Genomic DNA, 19,359 nt, shown 5'->3' with positions numbered 1-19,359 from the left:
CTGCTATCCAATGTATGTTTTGGGTAAATCCCCGGCCAAACCTAATAGCCTGCAAACTGAATCCGACAAGGTAAGACACACTAAGCAAATCATGTGAGACATCGGAGTTTGAACTATGACCTCACGGTAACAAGTGGATGCCCACACCACCCGATCATCCCTTACAAACTTGTAACATTTATTCTTAGTTTTTGGCAAAATTGTACAAAATTCAAATATTATTTTACGAAACCGCGTCAAATCTTATGTACTTTTAAAATTATAACAAAATTCCTCATGGTTTTCATGAACTCTATGCCTAACATTTTCGGTCGTCCTTACTAACGATATTTGACCCACACGCGCACAAACTGCAGATGAATTTCAAAATCTTAATTTCCAAACTTTTGAAATTATAAATATAGTCATTTATTTTATAGTTAACTTCAAGAAACATTATAAAAATTATTAGATATAGAGGTGACAAAAATAAAGCCCGAAATTCCGATTCGAATCTGCCACGAAAAAACCATACTTGGGCCACAAAAAATATGCCCGCCGTGCTTGGCCGACCCGATCTTTAAAAATTATTATTAAATATATTTATATGTAATAACTAATAAAATAATAATAATATATTTATATGTAATAACTAATAAAATAATAATAAAAATGTAGACGTAGTTTGATGGTAAAGTAGTTAAATTGTGAATTCAATTTTTACTTACACTATTTAAACAAAAATTTTAAAATAATTTAAAATTCAAAACTAGTAAAAAAGTAATTTAAAATAAAAATTAAAAATGAAACGGATTTGCCACCCCTAATTAAAAGTAGGAAAAACATTTATTTATGAGTATATTTAGCTAAATATAAGAAAACTCATTGGCGCCTTATTTTTTTTTATTGATCGTTTAATTCATCTTTTACTAATTTTGTAATCATAATATTTTTTAATATTTATATATTACTTTTTATTCAATATTAATTTACTATAATTATTATTCTATTTGTTATTTAATTGTGTTAATTTGATTGGATATGAATTTTTTGAAAATAATAAATAAAAATAAAAATTTTATTTTATATAGTAAAGAAAAAAATAAATATTCCTTTTTTTATATAAAAAATAAAATAAAATTAAATATAACTAAAAAAAAGTACAAATAAATTTGTATGATATATTTAGTAGGTATCATTCTCATTACATTTTTCTATTCTCATAAATACCTCCAACTATTATTATTATTTACTTTTTCTTACATTTAAATAATATGTATATATATATATATATTTACTTCTCTGTACGACTTCAATGGACATAATTTTTCCAAATGAAAGTATAATATTTTTTTTTTAAAAAAAAATATAACATTGAATATAATTAAAATACAAAATTTAAATTAAATATTCTCAATTCAAACCTAAAGAAACTCTATATAATTTTAAGTGTTTTTGTAAGGCAAGCCATGAAGAATTGTGAAAATATTTTAGAAGATGATGTATTTTGTGTTTTTATTTATTTTTACATTTTTTTGTTTATCTTTTTTATTATGTGTATATACTATATTTTTTATAATATTTTTGAAAATTTTATACTATATCTTTTTCATCTTAATTATTTCTTAAATTTTGTTTAAGAGGGACTCTCTTGTATTGTTATATTTTTATTATGTTTTTTTATAAATAAAATATTTATATACATTTAAAAAAATATTAGTATTATATTGGAACGTAGTATAAATAAAAGTGAAAAGACTAAACTAACCTTATTATTATTATATGATATAAAAGTAACGATATTTATGTAATATATTGTAAATTGAAAGGTATTTATAAGGTTAGGTAGATGTAGAAAATGAATACTTTGTTATTAAATAGACCAAAATAGAAAAAATTGATAGATTGTTAAAGGACGAATGAAGTATATTGTATAATAACTCAACTTACAATTGAATAACATTTATTATTCAATATTGCAAATTACAACAATATAAAAAGTCATAAAAGTTTTATATGACAAACAAAGCAAAAGACTTTGAAGTTTAAATTCATAACCTTTATAGTTTTATATGACAAATAAGGCAAAAGACTTTGAGGCTTAAACTCATAACCTTTATATATTGTGTAAAGTATAATCAAAAGATTTCAATGTATTTGTTTTAATATTGAAAATTATAAAATTTGAAATAAATGTATAATATCCATTTGTATTTTATTAAAATGTATAAAATATTTTGTATATTATTCATTATATAATTTTTTATATTAAATTAAAATATATACAAAATCATAAAAATATAATAGATACTTTCAAACACTATACAATTTACAACCATGGCCACCTCAATCAACTTGCGACGTGTCTGCCCCTAGAGATCAAAAAGATAAGCCCACGTTTGGTCTCACTTTATTGAAACTATAATATATACATATATATATAATGAAATTAAATCTGAATTTTATGTAGTAATAGATTAATAGGAAGGACAAAAATTAGGGCATTGATAAATCATAATCTGGACCCAAAGTACGGATCATTTTACACACGGCGGGCCATGCTTCCAATGATTCCCATTTTTTTTTATATAAAAAAAAAATATTATTAATTTTTTTACACTTGCATATGTACTACGGATCTATTAACATTACAAATACTTTTATATTCACATTATAACAAATATCATTACTACAGCAATATTTTTATTTTATTTCTACTACGTATAAATATGTATAAAAAGTAAATGAATATTTACTTTTATTTTTAGTACTTTTGATGTAATTTCTACTTATAGTCGTTGTGTTACTAATCTGTTGCTATTGTTCTGAGTTTTATTTTTCATATTTTTTTTCTTCAAAGAAATTAATAAAAAAAATTATGAAAAACAATGTATTTTCTTATTTTTAAAAATAGAATTCAATAATAAATCTTGAAAAAATTGATAAAAAGAAACACACATTCATTTACGCGTCTTCCCAAATCACATATGTAGACCGCGTAGCAGCCGTAGGCGGGGCGCGGCGCAGTACCTGTATGGACCCGGTGTTGTGCACCGGGTGCACCGTCCATCTTTATCATTTGAGTATTTGTTTATTACACACTCGACACTGCACACACAGATAGATAGGGGCGTTTGAACGACATCACAGACCATACCACAACAGCCGCTCGGCCGGACTGAATTCCGAACGTCTCCGCCATGCGCCGCCTGCTGCCCAAGCCCAGGCCACTTCTCACCGCTGCCTTTCTAGTGATTCTCTGCGGCCTCGCCTATGGCAACTTCACTACCGCTCAATCAGATCTTATCTCCGACGGTCTTCACGCCTCCAAGCTTCCGGACTTCCTGCGCCTCCGCCTACCGGAGGAGACCTGTGAGGAGTCGTATGGATTTTTGCCGTGCACCACCACAGCCCTCGGAAACCTATTCCTGATTATTGTCTACGGTTACCTGATGTTTATGGCGGCCACGTATCTCTCCACCGGGAGTGAGCTTCTGCTCGAGATCCTTGGCCCTGGGATCGTCGGCGGCCTTTTTCTTCCCATGCTCGGAGCGCTTCCTGATGCTATGCTCATTCTCGGTAACCGTTACTTCACGCTTTTTAAAACGAACAAAAAAAAAAAAGGAAAATATTCTTAGTATCACTGTTCTTAGTTTGTAAATCGAACGATGCTGATGGCAGATGCGAAATTGGCCCTATAACTTTTAGTTTCAGCCCTACCATTTTTGGGTAAATCGACAAGTTGAAATTGGCTTTCTACTGCGTTTATTCAAACTTTCAACCTCATGATCTATCTATATATATATATATATATATTTTATTTTTTTTCCTTTTTAAAGAAAAAATTCTGTTGAAACTTATTTAGATCTGAATGATTTCCAATGACGTGATGGACATGATTTCAATCTCGTTTTGAATTTAACAGTTTGGATTTAAGTTAGCGTAATAGACAAATGGTCAATCTCTGCTTGTGAGATAAAGAATTTCAGTCAATATAGCGTTTTTGGCAAACCTGAGAAGAAGATCGGTACTTAGACGGGATATAGTAGCTGAATTTTGTGGTGCCTTTGTTCCTTTTAATATATATAGTTATATTCATATTTAGAGAAGGTCGATAGATCTCATCTTGTGGGTTGTTTTACATAGTACCCATCTCTGTAAATAATTAGATGATCAGCTGTAAATATTTTTGAAAAAATTATCTGAATAGTTACAGTGAAAGCTTGTAATATTGGAATTGATGTGGCATTTTGGAAATAATTTTTGATGTGTTTTGTCAATCATATAATGGTTTTATTTCCATCTAAAGTTGTACATATATATCACTTAATTGTGGTGAATGATTGATCATCAAATTCGATTTGTATTATGCCTTTGTCTATTGCTCAAATGGGTGATATTGTTTACAGTCTCCGGGTTGTCTGGAAGCAAAGAGACTGCTCAAAGCCAGGTGTCAGTTGGAATGGGACTTTTGGCTGGGTCAACAGTCATGCTTCTTACTGTAATTTGGGGTACCTGCATTGTTGTTGGCAAGTGTGATCTAGAAAATGGTGTTGCTGTAGACTCTAAAGACACAAAACGCTTTGACTTAACTGGTTGGTCTCTATCTTTTGCTTCTACATTCCTTTCTTATCAAGTTTATAACATGCTTGTCAATGTTAACTTAATGCTTACTTATTACCAGTTGTATCTGTCTATCTGATGTACTTTCTATGGCTTTAACACATTTAAGGTGTATATATATGAATATATATATGATGCCGCGTGCATGTGCTATCAATATTTGATTGATTCTCAAGATTCGTGCTACTTTGGATGCTAAGTTGCATCAAGGTGTGATTTATTTGGGTGGATCGCACTCTTTTTAGTGAAAGCATGAGCGATTTATCAGTAATGGTTTCATTTTAAGTAAAATCACCATTCATCACCTTATTCTCTTGGACGGTAGTAAACATGACGGGGGTTTGCGGCTGCATGAATATCGCAGCATTTTCTTCATCACTTTTTGATGTATTTTTACAAAGAAGAATACGTTAAACAATATAATTATCATGTGGCAATATGACAACTCCACTATGAATTTATAATTGATTTGTGTACATATGGCATACTTGATGTATATTCAGAATGTGTAGTGACTTGTTTTGTTCCTGCAAAATTTGTATGACACTAGAAGTTGTTGGGCTTGTGTGTTTCACATGTTCCTTGTCATTTTCCTTTGCAGATTGCGTTTGCCTCTCTCCCAATTTCTATTTACACTCTGCAAAATTCAGCTTATTGTAATCTCATGAAATTTCTGTTCCTGTGCAGGCTCCGGTGTTACTACAGATATATGGACAAGCTATGCAGGCATCATTATGGCTATATCTGTGATTCCCTTCGTAATAGTCCAGCTACCACAAATTCTGAATATAGAATCAGGACGGCACTTGACTGTTTTGATTAGTCTTATAGTTTCTGCTTCACTTCTAATCACCTATTGCCTTTACCAGGTATTTTCCTATTTCATATTTCTACCTGTTAAATTATATATGACAAATTTGACTGTTGCTTGTTACCGAGGTATCCTACGGGCAGGGTTTGATTGAGTGATAACAAGTTTGGGTGGTTTTGTTGTCATATTTAATTAGATGTATTATTGTTTCCATAAGATTAACAAGTGTCCCTCATTAGAAAGTTATTTTTAAATCCATATGATGAACTTATTGTGATTCACTTGTCGTTTCGTTCGGATGAGTTACTCGCCAGTAGCTCAAGGGACAACAAGTATACCTCTTTGATCCTTTAGAAAGTTGATTTGCCTCATCCCTCAATGAATTGACTTCAATCATTCCTTTTGAAGTTTTTGTCCATAGTCAGACACAGGTGACATCCAACTGTCTTCGTTTCAATTGAGGCTTCTCCTACATGTCACTTTTTAAGCTTTCTTCTCAAGATTAGTTTATCATTTCTTGGTGAAAACAAGAATTCAATTGCTGTGCACATATAAATATCCTATTTTTGGGGATTGCCTTGATTATTCTAGGAATCCAAATGACCTCTCTGTATCCTAATTTTTTTGCATCAACTTTACATTCATCATCACTATAAGATTGTGGTATAGTATCATAGTGTTTTATTGTTTGTTCCTGAACTCTCCTAATTAGAAGCATTATTTTATTCTTGTTTTGTCTGAGTTCGGTTTTCTTTATCGGTTATGAGACTCCCAATTTGATTCAGAAAAGTTTTATAAGCGCATTTCATTTATGACATGTCATTGAAAATCAACGGAAGCTATTCTCATTCGAAATGGTATGGAGAGAACCCTTATTGATCAACGACATCTAGGAATGAAATAGGAGGATTGAATTGAATGATTGAGCCAAAGTGCTATTCACTTGTCTAAGAATAAGAAGTCTCATAACATGATAAAATACAGAGCCACCAAATATCTATTTTTTCTAAGCACCATCAAACCAGAGAAAATTTCATTGGTTAAGGTTCATGTAGATAAAAATCCTGTTGATATGCTGACTGAATCACTGCCAATCGCCAAATTTGAGTACTGCTTGAACTTGGTTAATCTGTTGAATTTGAGAGCTTCTAGCGGGCTGGAGCAAGGTGATTTTGCGTTGAGGTGAGATATAGACTTCTCACCTAGTAGACAGAGGGAGAGAGAGAGAGAGGATGTTATTAATTCTGGTGATTGTCGATTGTTCCAAGTGTTGGACTGCTTGGTGAACACAAGGATCTATGTCAAGGATGATGTCATTTGAGTGCAATTGAAATAGCTTAATCTCTGTTATTTATGTTAAAATTTTCTCTCGGTGAAGAATTTAGATCCTGCTCTCCTGCAGCATATCTCATTTTGGGATCTCACGTAAAATTTTGTGTGTCCATGTGGTTTCTAAGTTAATTTTTGCGCCAAATTATACTTTATCCAAGTAAGATTACTGCTAATTATTTTGGGATTTTATTGTTGTTCTGGAACTTGTCTAATCAAATTTGTTTTCTGATTCTTGTTCCACACTTGTTCAATCTCAGTTTTCTTTCTTGGTTATGAAATTTTCCCAACACTACCTGCTGAGGGACGGGAATAATTAAATGTTGCTACAGATTGCAGGCTTTTTTGGGACTAACTAGCGGCATACTTAATTATGCTTTAAATGTAGACAATCTCAGCATGTTTCTGAACGTCCGCTGCAGATATTCCAGCCATGGATTCAAAGGAGACGACTTGCTTTTGCCAGGCATAAGCTTGTCATATCCGGAATCTTGAAGCATTTCAACAAGAGTGCCCTGGGGCGGCTTTCGACAGACGACGGAAGACCAAATGTAGAAGTCATAGAAAAGTAGTGTTACTTTCAACCTCTCTGTTTACTTCTGTGCTTGTAAAGTGTTCTAATCGGTATTTATTGTTTTGTTCAATATGGCAGGCTATTTCGAACAATTGATGAGAACGATGATGGATATCTTTCGCACGCAGAATTGAAGGCATTGATTGTCGGAATCCAGTTCAATGAGATTTCATTGGATCACAACGATGCTGTCGATAAAGTGATGAAGGAGTTCGACACCTCTTTTGATTCCAAAGTTGAACTGGATGAATTCATCGCAGGAATTGGCAGATGGCTTGCGGAGGCAAGGGGCGCCAAAGCTTCTATCGATGAATATCACCAGGTAAAGAAAATCTCATATTAATCGAGAATTTCTAAAGCATGTTACAATACATTTCAATTCATCATACCATGATTCTTTCATTTTTTTTTTTCAGCAAACAAAGATAGAACATGATCGTCTGGGCGTGGGGGAACACAGCGACGAAATGGTTGAGGGCGTCGAGAATCCTGGTTGGACTACAATTAAAGCTGTACTCTTATTGCTTCTTGGAACATGCATTGCAGCTGCTTTTGCAGATCCTCTTGTCGACGTTGTCACAAATTTCTCTAACGCCACCAGCATACCGACATTTTTCATATCATTTGTGGCGCTGCCGTTAGCCACCAACTCTAGCGAGGCTGTGTCTGCCATTATTTTCGCCACCAGGAAAAAATTAAGATCAGCATCATTGACATTTTCGGAGGTATGCTTTCTCATACATTTTAACTCATAAATCATAATATAGTCGAGCATGTTATATACCAAAGGTCATTTTTATTTTTTGTTTCAGTTGTACGGCGCAGTTACTATGAACAATGTCCTGTGTCTATCGGTTTTCTTGGCGCTTGTTTACGCAAGAGGGCTGATTTGGGACTTCTCGTCCGAAGTTTTGGTTATTCTGATAGTGTGCATTGTTATGGGAGTGTTTGCCAGTGTTCGCACGACTTTCCCACTCTGGACCTGTTTCATCGCGTTCCTCCTTTATCCGTTGTCCCTCGCGCTTGTGTACATTCTTGATTTTGTCTTCGGCTGGTCGTGAGCGCGCCCGTTAATATGGTTCGCGAGCGGTTGTGCTCCCGGGTGTTTTTGTACTTTGAGGAAGATCCATGCCAGCCGTGCCATCTTTACCTTACCTGCTTATGTATGTATTTATGTATACTTATACAGTTTGTGTTGCTTGTTTTGGGGATTTTCTGCATTTCTTGCTGTGCAGACACTTCTTGATTATTGGATATTTTGAAATTTGGAGACTTGTGACTATTTAAGTGTTGGAATTTGGTGAATGATAATTCACTATAGGAATCAGAGGTGTTCGTATTTATAGTTCACTTGATGAGGTTTTTGGTTCTTTTAAACTAACTAAATAAACATATTTTATAAAGTTTCACTCATGATGAGGTTTTTGGTTCTTTTTGGCCATGTATTGACTTGGATTACATAACAGATTCCATCCACAAAAAAACATGTCTAAGGATTCCATTCCAAAATATATTGCAAAAGAATTAGATCAAAGACATGAAAGATGTGCGACACACTTTCATCAACCAGAATGGCAACAAAATAAATCAGTTATGCCAAAAAAGGAAGAACAAGACAATGTCGACGAACAAATTTTCATCGGCGAAAAGGAGGTTAAGAGATTCAATTAACAACTAGCAAGACGATACAGCCATTAGATACATTCGTCGCTACCTAAAAGTAAAATACTAAGCTCAGGTTGTTCGCTATAGTCGCAAAGTTAATCCAATTATCTTAGGAAACTTAAAAGTATTTGAAATGATGCAAATACTTTTTCGAGCTTCAAATTACTTAGGGAGCTTCATCAAGGTATTTTCGCAGTAACTTGCTTTTTCGAGCTTCAAATTACTTAGGGAGCTTCATCAAGGTGTTTTCGCAGTAACTAAATCACTAGAAATTACGGTCCAACAAAGAAAGGTTATATCTCAATCACAGGATCATGACTTCCAAGAAAAATGCAAACTTCTTGATTCCAAAAAATAATTTGAAAACTTAGCATGCTCGAAATATGTGGAAGAATAGCACATAACAATGAATGCCTACGAGCTCTTCATCCGAGTACAAACTAACTCAGTATAACCAGGCAGAGAGACGAGACAGCAGATTCGCAAAACATAATTATATTATACCTTGAGACAGGAAGAGGAAAAGGTTTACCTAAAACAACTTCCTTTTCCGAATCTTGAAACTGGAAGACCGTATGACATCATCATCCGCCAGCAGTGTCTCCCCAAGAATCGAAATGGACTCGGGCTTGGTGAAATAGGTGAAGAGAAGGTAGATACCATCCAAGTATGTATTCGTTTCTCCAGCTTTGTTTTTCTTCTTGATGCTGTAGGCTAGAGGGATTACGCCTCTGTTGAACACCTCCACATACATCCCGCCCCCAGCAACCAGCAACTGCATACATGATTTCGACACAATAGTTGAGATGAAATACATCAATTCTATCTTAAATGGAACTCCTTTTTTCATTTTTTTTTTTGGGTAGCAAAGGAAATGATGTTAGGGAGGAAATAGCCGAGGCATCTATTATTGTTCTACGTCTACTATATCAAGAGCCGTGTTAGGGAGTTATGGAACACAGAGTTAGAGAATCAAACGAATAAACTACATAATCAAATAGATCGTGTATAGAAACACTATCTGAAAGTTACAACTTAGTGTTTTCGGGGTTGACATGAATTCAACTCTGGGATAATCCAACGATGCACTCAAGAATTCTGATCACATGTTGAGTCTAAGACCGATGTCGAATTTTGTTACTCATTCTGTAGACGACCGAAGCTTCAAAATTTTAAAAACAGGATGGTGGCTATCGGGGATAAAGGAGCAACCATTGGTGAATGATTTTAGATTCGAAATGAATACACATTTTCATTCAAAATGTATCATTAGAAACCAGCGGAATGTGCATTACATTGGAGTTTGATGTCATTTCGGCTTATACAAACTTGCACTCCACACCATCTTTTGTATTTAGCTCGACAAAATATCCCATTAGTCTCGAATATATCCCGATCATACTAAAATTAACAGCAAACTGTTCATTGCTCAAAGTGGAGTAACTTTTTCAATACGTATGGTAAATTATATCTTCCTAAGAAATTGAAGATCAACCAAATCACTTCCAAAGAGTCCATGAAGCTCATAATTTCATTCAATCATTTATTCAGAAGATTGCACGTTTAGCAAATATAGTGACAAAAACATAAAACAAACAGATAAATAAGGTTAAGATTTAAGGATCAGCAGTGGGAAAATTTGCATTTCATGCGAACATTTGCAGAGGTGAACTCGGGATTGAGAGTTTCAAGTTGAACAATTTTACGGATTAAATCATCCAAATAATTGAATTGAAGTATCGCCATAAGGAAATTGAAAGCAGCATTGATCGAATTCGAACGCAAAAATCCAACAATCAGTGAAACGACAAGCTCAGTTAAGAGAAGGAAAAGAGGGGAAACAAATTGACCTCTTCGTACTTCTGCGTGAAAGCGAGGCGCTCATCCTCGGACATGTCAGGCCTCAAAACAACCATCGTCTCGTACTTGCGGAGGCCTGGCGGGCACTGCGGCTCCTCCTTATCCTCGGCGTCTGGAAAGCCAGCTCCAGGTATTGTCGGCGTCGGAGGGGAATCGCTTCCTTCCAAGTCTCTTTCGAAGAACGTTAGATCGAACTCCGATTTCACGGCGGATGCTGTTCCAAGGGGATTGGAAATTCCTCGTCTTCTGGTGAACGGGATTTGAATAGGTTTGCTGAATTTGAAAGGCGAGAGAAGAGGTAAGGAAGAAGAGTGAGCGCCGGGCAGAGATGGTTTACAAAGTAGGAGAGCAGAGGAAGAGAAGGAAACGGGCGCCATTGGTGATGGGCTTGGGTACCGCTGTGGCTTATTGTTAGAAGAAGATAAGGGGACGAGGAGAGAATTACGGGTTTACCCATATCCGAATCCCCGACCCGGACCCGGTTTTGGATAGGATCCGGCCTGCTTACTGGTGTATCACTGTGGCACTTTTGGACACATTTTATGAGGTGAGGTTTTTAAAAAAAAATTGAAAATAATAAGAAAATGATATATGTTGTTTTATTTTGAAAGAAAAAAAATATTACAGTATTTAGTTTATGGCGATATGATATTTTACAAAATATATAAATGAGTTAATAAAATAATTTTTTTTATAAATTGAGTACGTAGGCGGCATTGACATTTTTCAAATAAATATAATATTAAAAAATATGTAAAAATTACTTATGAATATATATTTTTTATGGACAAATAACCAAATTTGATTTCATTTGTAACGAAAGTCTTTTGACTATTTAACAAAATTTTATTGGAATGTGTTTAGCTGTTTAATACAGAAAAATAAAATTATAGAAAAATAATAATAATAAATAAAATTATAAATGAAGAAAATGAACCTATCGGGGCAACAAATGAGGCAACAAAGACGGCAGAAACAAATAGAAAAGAATATTTGAGAAATGAAACAATAAATTAATTTACTATGAAATTAAAAGAATTTAAGATAAATCATTATATATGTTTTTATTTTTTGTGTTTTGTAATTTTGAAATAGAAATAAAAAGAATAGGCACCATATATAATTGCTCAAATGATCGACAAAACTTTATGCTAGCTGGTTGGACAATGTATGTAATATCCAAAGTTTGTTAATTTTACATTTTTATATTAGATATAGAAGATTGTATTGATAATACAAAAATAATATTTTGTGTTGAATATAATGTACTTTTGTAGAATTTTAAAGTATATAGATATTATATATTTTGTTTTTTTGCCATATACTTAAATTCAAAGATAAATAAACCTCTCCAAATAAATAATAAAATAAAATAAACAAAATACCCGAGTAAGAAACAAATAACACAATGCAGGCTAAAATGATGCTAAGCATATATTAAGTTCCGCATCATGCTGAATTAATCCCATCCGATAGATCATTTTATTTTATAAGCTTGTGGATTATAATGAATGAATGCATTTTAAGTATTGTATTAAAATTATTATTATGACTAGTTCAACATCATACCAGAAACGAGATACATACACACTCATTTTATGCATGCATGCTAAACAGTAAATCCAGTATTACTTATATATGTGTGTATATATATATCCACCGACACGTGGCACCACCCTGTTATTATTGCATGCATATATATAAATCAGCAGGTGGTGGGGTAAGGGACGTTGCAGTAGGCGGCGGCGCGGCGCGCGTCGGCGGCGCTGAAGTATTGAGTGATTGTGGAGTTTGTGAGATAGCTACAGAAACAGCTCTGCTGGAGCCTCAGCTGAGTGCAGCACGAGCTCGACGGGTTATTTCCAAGCGTCACCCCATAACACGGCAACGCAAGCGCCAACGGCTCGCAGCTCTGCGACGCTGCCGGCGCCGCCACCGCCGCCACCACCACCGCCACCACCACCGCCGCCATAGCCACGCTGGAAACTCCTACCTTCTTCATCTTGTATATATTAATTATATTGATTGCTAGCTCTTAATTAATTATTACTAGTTAATTGGTGGGTGCCTTTGGGGTAGATTTCGTGGGGTATTTATAGATAGTGGTTGGCAAAAAAGTTGAACCCAACGGTCGAACCGCTGAACCGACTGAATCAAATCGAATTTTTGGTTAACCGAGCAAATTTAATTTTAATAGAAATAGGAGTACTGCATATTTGATATCTGTTCGGTTCGGTTCGATTTCAGTTTTTCATATTTTTTTCGGTTTGATTTCGGTTCGGATATTAATTTTAATTATTTTTTTATGTAATTTTTCTTAATTTCGGTTCGGTTCGAGTTATTTGTAAATATTGTAAATATTTTCGATTAATCAAAATTTTCGGTTCAGATACAATTCGCGATTTCGGATATTTGTTCGGTTCGATTATCAAATACCTGCATATTTACAAATAACCGAATCGTGTGCACCTCTATTTATATATGGGCATAATGAATTAATTTCTGATTTAATTGCAGTAATTTGATAAGTGGATGGACGGTTAAGATTGCGTTGTAGCATATGGCCTGTCATGACGATATTTGGGTGGAACAAAAATAAGAGTCCTTAAGCACATGCATTGCTAGTTTTTACTTGTATCTGAAAAAAAACACGTCTACAATGGAACAAAGAGTCCTTCTGTTGTTTTTTTCAAAAATAAACATATTAGTTTGGTGAATCCCGGAGCTTAACTCCAGGCCGATTTCATACCGTAATGTCTTGTGGCAATTAGGTTCAATCAAAATTGACTTATGACGCACTAAAAAATAACAGTCTGTAAATTTTCACATCATATAACGATGTCTTGTGGCAATTAGGTTCAACCTAATACACTCAATAATAGCTCTTTGGCCCCTTTCTTTTTGCACCCTTTACATAGAGTGAATATATACAATGACGGAATTAACATCTAAATTTCGGGGAACAAAATATTATAATTTATTTATTATTTAACTAATAAATTTAAATAAAAAATAATAACATAATTATATATAAAGTAAAAATTAATTTGGTTTTTCTCTTTTCTTTTTCTTTTTTTTTTTTAAGAAAAAACTCTATTTAGATATTTTCTGATTTGATGTTGATGCGTTTTAATTTTTAAAGATCTTATAGATTTGTAACAAATATATATATATATATATATATAAAGTAAACTCATGTTTAAAAAATCCAAAGACACATTTAAAGACAACTTAGAAAAGAAAATTGATTTCTTTTTTTTTTTTTTTTTTAACATACAATATATGTGTTATGCTTTATATAGAAAATAGATATTAAATTTAATATTTTAAATAAACATGATAATTTATAATACATTTGTTTGGAAGTTTGAGTTTTGAGAATTTTTTACCAAAAGAAAGTCTTAAAAAGAGAACAAATTTTAACAGATCATTCAATTGTATTCGATTTAGCTCTAATTTTCAAAGACCTGAGAGCATATGGAACCTTGGGCCTGTAAACAATTTGTTAGGCCCAACTACGTGGCCCAAAATTCTATTGTTGTCCAAATACAAAACCCATTTCCTAATTATATTTAGGGTGTTTTGTTTGAAAATTTTTGAGAAATTTGTACTATTTATACTCTTTTTTTTTTTTTTAAATATCAAATCATATTTTTATTTTTTATATTATTTTAAAAATTAATTTTATATTTAAAATATCTCACATTAATATTTTGGCCACGGTAACCCTCTACTCTAGAAGTTAAGAAAAATATTCATAAAAAAGAAAAATATTATGAAAATATTGCGAAGTATAATAATTTTAAAATTATATAAAATATTACAAAGAAAATTTATACTCCCTCTATCCCAAGGTGTTTTGTTGACACGAGAATTAAAAAATAATATTCCATCTGTTCCACTTGTTATGTCCACCTTTCTATTTTCGTCTGTCCACTTATTTTGTCACTTTCCTATTTTGGAAAAAATTAAACTTTAATCTTATTTTTAAAACTTTAATTTATAATTTTTAAATTTTAATTATGCTAATTAGTTATCTTTAATCTTAATCTATAATTATTTTTATTATACAATAATTATTTTTACTAATATATTTTTAATTATTTACTAATTGTACACCTCCTAAATTCTCGTGTTTACAGTAAAATGGACAAAATATTCGGAACGAAAGGAATAATAGTTAATTAAAAATAAATATAAAGTAGAATATAAAAAATATGTCTTGACGTTTACATATAATATTTTGTAGCAAGTATTTTTTATAAATAATAACAACATTTGTATATTAAAAGAGCTGAACCTAATTCTTTTTTTTTAAAATAAAATAACCAATTGTATTTCTTTTAATGAAGTTTGAAAAATTTTGATTTAGCCTTGATATTAAAATAATACTATGATAAGATACTTTGCAAGATTTTTTTTAATTTTATTTTAAAAAAAAATAAAGAGTCTAAATAGTAAAAATTTAAATTTTGGGCTAAAGAAACAGACATTTAACATATATATATATACTTTTTTCTATGCATCAAATTTTAAGTAGCGTTACATAGCATCTATTTGCATGTTGAATAAATAATAATAATGGCTTACATCAGATTTTAAGATAATAAGTTACAAAACATTGCATAAGTATCTTTAAAATTTTTAAATATTATAATACTTTAGGGAAAGAAATATATATTTTTATATTCCATATTAAATGATATGGTATTTTTATTAATATTGCAGAATTTACAACTACCAATAATAATAATAATAATAATAATAATAATAAGTATCATTTGTGTATGTTCTAAATGACAAAATAGTTTATTGTTCCCTAACTAAAAGCACAATATAATACAATACACAATATTATTACAGACAACACATTGTTTATATTAATATAATACAAATATAAAAAACAGCACGTACCTTTATATTATACTAACATGTGTTATACATAATGTATGTTGTTTGGACAAATAATATGTGCTGAGCTGGACAATCAGCATCATTTAAAATGAGCATGCTAACCATCCCCTGATAATAAACATGAATTTGTAAAACAAAGTTTAGGATGAGCCAAATACATAATGAGGACAGACAGCCAAAGTATGTAATGGAGTATTCCCAATTAATTCAGATCAGATCAGCTACAAAACGATGAAGAAGACAACCAATACAGTGAAATGCATAACAACAGAACAGTAGTATCAAATGCAATAATAAAGCTTCAATTCTTCTACAGCTTGAGATTGAGATCAATGGCGTCTTCCTTTCCCCCCACCTCGCACTTCACCGCAAACAGCTCAATAGACCCTCCCGACGACTCATCCAAATTACGATGCTTCAATTCCTCATCACATGGTGATGCCGATGGAGGAGCCAAACTCAAAAAGTCTGCATTCAGCTTCCCCGGCAAAGAATCGATTGACAGGAAGCTGCTTGAGTTCCATGGACGATCTCTGCAACAAGACCACAAAACTATCTGTATAAAATGACGACCACGATGACGATATGTAACAGGGAATTCATGAGAACTCGGGGAACCTCGGGTAGTTAATCTCAATTCCTGCTTCTCTATCGTTTGTGCTGCACGACGACGACTCGTCGGAGAATTTACCACGGCGGTGGACGTGATGCTGCTGCAGAGGAAAAGGGCAAGGCCTCTTCATGCCAATAATCTGCAAAAACAGCGCTTGATCTGTTGATCAATCGCTTAGAAATGGAAGAAACTAACCAAGGATTAATGGATACATTATAAATACCTGTCGATTATCATCTGGGTGCGTGTAGATGTTGCTGCTTTGGTTTGAAGGGGGCTCTTTCTGAGAACTCAATTTGGGCGGCAAAGGAGAAGAAATCTGTGTGAAAGAATGGAGTAATTGGTGAGATTTTTGAGGAAGAAGATGAAATTGGGGCAAAATTGGCCCCTTGTTGTCTCCTCCATTGTCGCCATTGACGAAATGCTTGCAGTTCCAGTTGCAGTTGCTGCCGATCTGAAGAGGGAAGTGAACATCCAAACAAGGATTAATGGCTATGGCTGAAGATTCCAGAGCCTCCTTCTTCCGCTGTTCTTCCAATCGGATCTTCTCAAGCTGCGCCACTCCTAATCCCCTCTGCGGCACTTTCTTCGGCTTGCCGGATTTCGACCGTCCGCCGCCGCCGCCGGAGAGGATGTGTTGCTGTTGAGCCATGGATCGTCGTCGTCGTCGTCTTCCCTGCAACTGCAAGGCATCCGAGAAATCAGGAATGGTATTTAATACGAAATAACCAGAAAAGAGTAAAAAAGGCAAGCCATCAAATCCACCTAATCTTCATTTCATTTTCTTGGATGCTGAGAATCTGAAACCCCCCAAAAATCCACGATACATAAATTGGAGTAACAGAAAATCTAATACTGTGGATTACGGAAAATTCTCGAAAGCCATGGAGTCAAGATTGCCTATTTGAAACCCTAATTTGATTTGATTTGATTTGATTCGATCGATATGTGTAAATATATATGTCTGGGCAAAATGAGGACAGGGTTTTCCTAATTTGGGTGGGTTTTACAGCTTTGAACAAGTTCATGGGAATCGGGATCCGCCATTAATCTTTTCTTCCTATGTCTCTTCAAAATTGGTTTTCAAATTTTGTTTAATTGATTGATTTGGCAATGGCGATGGACCACATAGAGGACGAGGAAGGTTGAAGATGCCATGAAAATGAATTGGTTTTTGTTTGAGAGGATGAAAAAGAAAGTTTTGACGAAAAGAAAGTGATGAAGAAGAAGAAGCAGAAGCAGAAATGCAATAAAATCGATGTAGAGAAATGTTTAGAGAAATGTGGATTTGGGCTTTCAGTTGGGGGGTGGGGCCACCGTCGTCTTAACAGAAACTCGTCTGCAGGGACGGTGGAGCCACCGCCACGTCAGCTTTTTTTTTTTGTCGGTTGGGATTCAGAGATCTTCTTGCGTATGAAAAGATATACAAGACGCATCTATTCACAAGATTGTGTCTGTGTGCGCTCCCGCGCGTGTCTCCAATCCTTCTTTCCCATTACAAATATTTTTAAATAAGTTCATATTTAAATTTAATATTTTAAATAAAAATATTATAGTTCGGTTCTAACTATCCCATTAAATTTTTATATATTAATTTTTTAAAATTAATTATTATATCAAAATATAGTATATATTAAAAAAAATTACAAGAATATTTTATTAGTGTCTTATAATACTAATAAAAATATATTTATAAAAAAAATTATACAAATATAAAAATATTTTTAATATTAATAAATGACGTAAAAGATAAATGTGACTTTTAAATACGCTAATTCAAGGAATACTATATTTTTATTACTGCATATTGAATAATGTTAAACAAATACACCATTCGAGGTTTTTTTGCCCGAACACTTAACAATTAACAGTGAATTTGTTCATTTAGCAGGTAGAATATTAAAAAAGATATAATATGTACATATTAATATAATATTATATATTTATTTATTTCTGGCATTTAATCATATTTCCATTTAATCAGATACTAATTTTTTTAAAAAAATATCTAAGAATATGAATTTTTATTTTTTAAAGTAAAAAAAATTGCATTTCTTATTAAAAAATACTCTCTCCGTCCCACGTATTATATCCATGTTGCCGTTTTTGTCCGTTTCACATTCCGTATCACTTTCCTATTTTAAAAAATGATTACACACTTTAATCTCATTTTAAATTTTTTAATTTATTTTTTTAAAATTTTAATTAAACTAATTAGTTATCTTAGTCTTAATTTATAATTATGTATATTATATTATAATTATTTTCACTAATACTTTCCTAATTATATATTAATGACACCCCTCTTAAAAATACTGTATCTACAGTGTAACAGACACGATATGTGAGACGGATGGAGTAATAATAATAAATTTAAATGACAGTAGAAAAAGAAAGTAAAAATAGACCACGGATACTATTTTGTTCACTTATAATACTTATAAAAAAAATCAATAATTAAATATAAAATATTATTTTTTATATATCTATATAAACTTTTATAATACTCCTTAAATAAAAAATACTTACGGATGTATTTGTGTAGGGGTTTTAGGGAAATTTGAATTAGAGTTTGGTTTTTATCTGAATTTTGAGATGGGTTTGAATTTATATGTTTGTTTGTGTTTAGATTTGGGTTGGATTCAAAGAATTTTGATATGCATTGATTTGATGCTAATAAATATAATAATATAAATGTGTATTAATTTTTATAATTTGATTATGAAATTACATTATATTTACATATATATTTCTAAATTTTTATTAATTTATATTGTAAAAAATTTTATTCTCTACAAAATAATATATATTATATTGTATATATTTTATTAAATTATAATTATTATAAATTTTTTTATATTTATAATTTTATTTTATTTTTTTTTAAAAAAAAACACAGTCAGATTACTGTGCAAACACCTCCAAATTGGGCGGACTATGCAATAGATTCAATTCAACATTCACTTTATTTCAACAAATAATTATTATATT

The 19,359-nt window shown here is 32.3% G+C and overlaps 3 protein-coding genes across 3 annotated transcripts; 1 reads left to right on the top strand and 2 right to left on the bottom strand.

The window, feature by feature from the left end:
- The first annotated feature begins 3,004 nt into the window (after positions 1 to 3,004).
- On the top strand, positions 3,005 to 8,666 carry LOC127247268 (sodium/calcium exchanger NCL-like). Its single transcript, XM_051269051.1, has 7 exons — positions 3,005 to 3,558; positions 4,389 to 4,574; positions 5,290 to 5,471; positions 7,165 to 7,310; positions 7,395 to 7,638; positions 7,733 to 8,041; positions 8,129 to 8,666. Exons 1-7 carry the CDS (start codon positions 3,180 to 3,182, stop codon positions 8,375 to 8,377), a joined length of 1,695 nt encoding a protein of 564 aa, XP_051125008.1. The 5' UTR covers positions 3,005 to 3,179; the 3' UTR covers positions 8,378 to 8,666.
- Positions 8,667 to 9,336: 670 nt separating this feature from the next.
- Positions 9,337 to 11,246, bottom strand: LOC127247269 (30S ribosomal protein S6 alpha, chloroplastic). Its single transcript, XM_051269052.1, has 2 exons — positions 10,832 to 11,246; positions 9,337 to 9,756 (listed from the first exon to the last, which is right to left on the bottom strand). The coding sequence occupies exons 1-2, from the start codon at positions 11,216 to 11,218 to the stop codon at positions 9,514 to 9,516; spliced, it is 630 nt and encodes a 209-aa protein (XP_051125009.1). The 5' UTR covers positions 11,219 to 11,246; the 3' UTR covers positions 9,337 to 9,513.
- Positions 11,247 to 15,806: 4,560 nt separating this feature from the next.
- LOC127247812 (uncharacterized) lies at positions 15,807 to 17,620 on the bottom strand. The gene is made up of 4 exons (XM_051269840.1): positions 17,134 to 17,620; positions 16,592 to 17,050; positions 16,374 to 16,507; positions 15,807 to 16,288 (listed from the first exon to the last, which is right to left on the bottom strand). The coding sequence occupies exons 2-4, from the start codon at positions 17,018 to 17,020 to the stop codon at positions 16,066 to 16,068; spliced, it is 786 nt and encodes a 261-aa protein (XP_051125797.1). The 5' UTR covers positions 17,021 to 17,050; positions 17,134 to 17,620; the 3' UTR covers positions 15,807 to 16,065.
- Between the last annotated feature and the right edge of the window lie 1,739 nt (positions 17,621 to 19,359).

This window comes from Andrographis paniculata, unplaced genomic scaffold (assembly GCF_009805555.1).
Source record: "Andrographis paniculata isolate CXL003 unplaced genomic scaffold, ASM980555v1 Contig32END, whole genome shotgun sequence".
In the NCBI taxonomy this organism is placed as follows: Eukaryota; Viridiplantae; Streptophyta; class Magnoliopsida; order Lamiales; family Acanthaceae; genus Andrographis; species Andrographis paniculata.
This window is presented reverse-complemented; position numbering and strand designations above follow the sequence as displayed.

Bases quoted from the DNA above. Each gene is read 5' to 3' on its own strand.
- LOC127247812 (XM_051269840.1), bottom strand. From the start codon at position 17,020: ATGGCTCAACAGCAACACATCCTCTCCGGCGGCGGCGGCGGACGGTCG. The intron at 16,508-16,591 runs GTATTTATAATG...CTGTTTTTGCAG, and splicing joins ACCCAGATGATAATCGACAG to ATTATTGGCATGAAGAGGCC. The intron at 16,289-16,373 runs GTTCCCCGAGTT...GTCTTGTTGCAG, and splicing joins ATTGAGATTAACTACCCGAG to AGATCGTCCATGGAACTCAA.
- LOC127247268 (XM_051269051.1), top strand. From the start codon at position 3,180: ATGCGCCGCCTGCTGCCCAAGCCCAGGCCACTTCTCACCGCTGCCTTT. The intron at 7,639-7,732 runs GTAAAGAAAATC...TTTTTTTTTCAG, and splicing joins CTATCGATGAATATCACCAG to CAAACAAAGATAGAACATGA. The intron at 8,042-8,128 runs GTATGCTTTCTC...TTTTTGTTTCAG, and splicing joins CATCATTGACATTTTCGGAG to TTGTACGGCGCAGTTACTAT.
- LOC127247269 (XM_051269052.1), bottom strand. From the start codon at position 11,218: ATGGCGCCCGTTTCCTTCTCTTCCTCTGCTCTCCTACTTTGTAAACCA. The intron at 9,757-10,831 runs GTCAATTTGTTT...TCATGTATGCAG, and splicing joins TCACGCAGAAGTACGAAGAG to TTGCTGGTTGCTGGGGGCGG.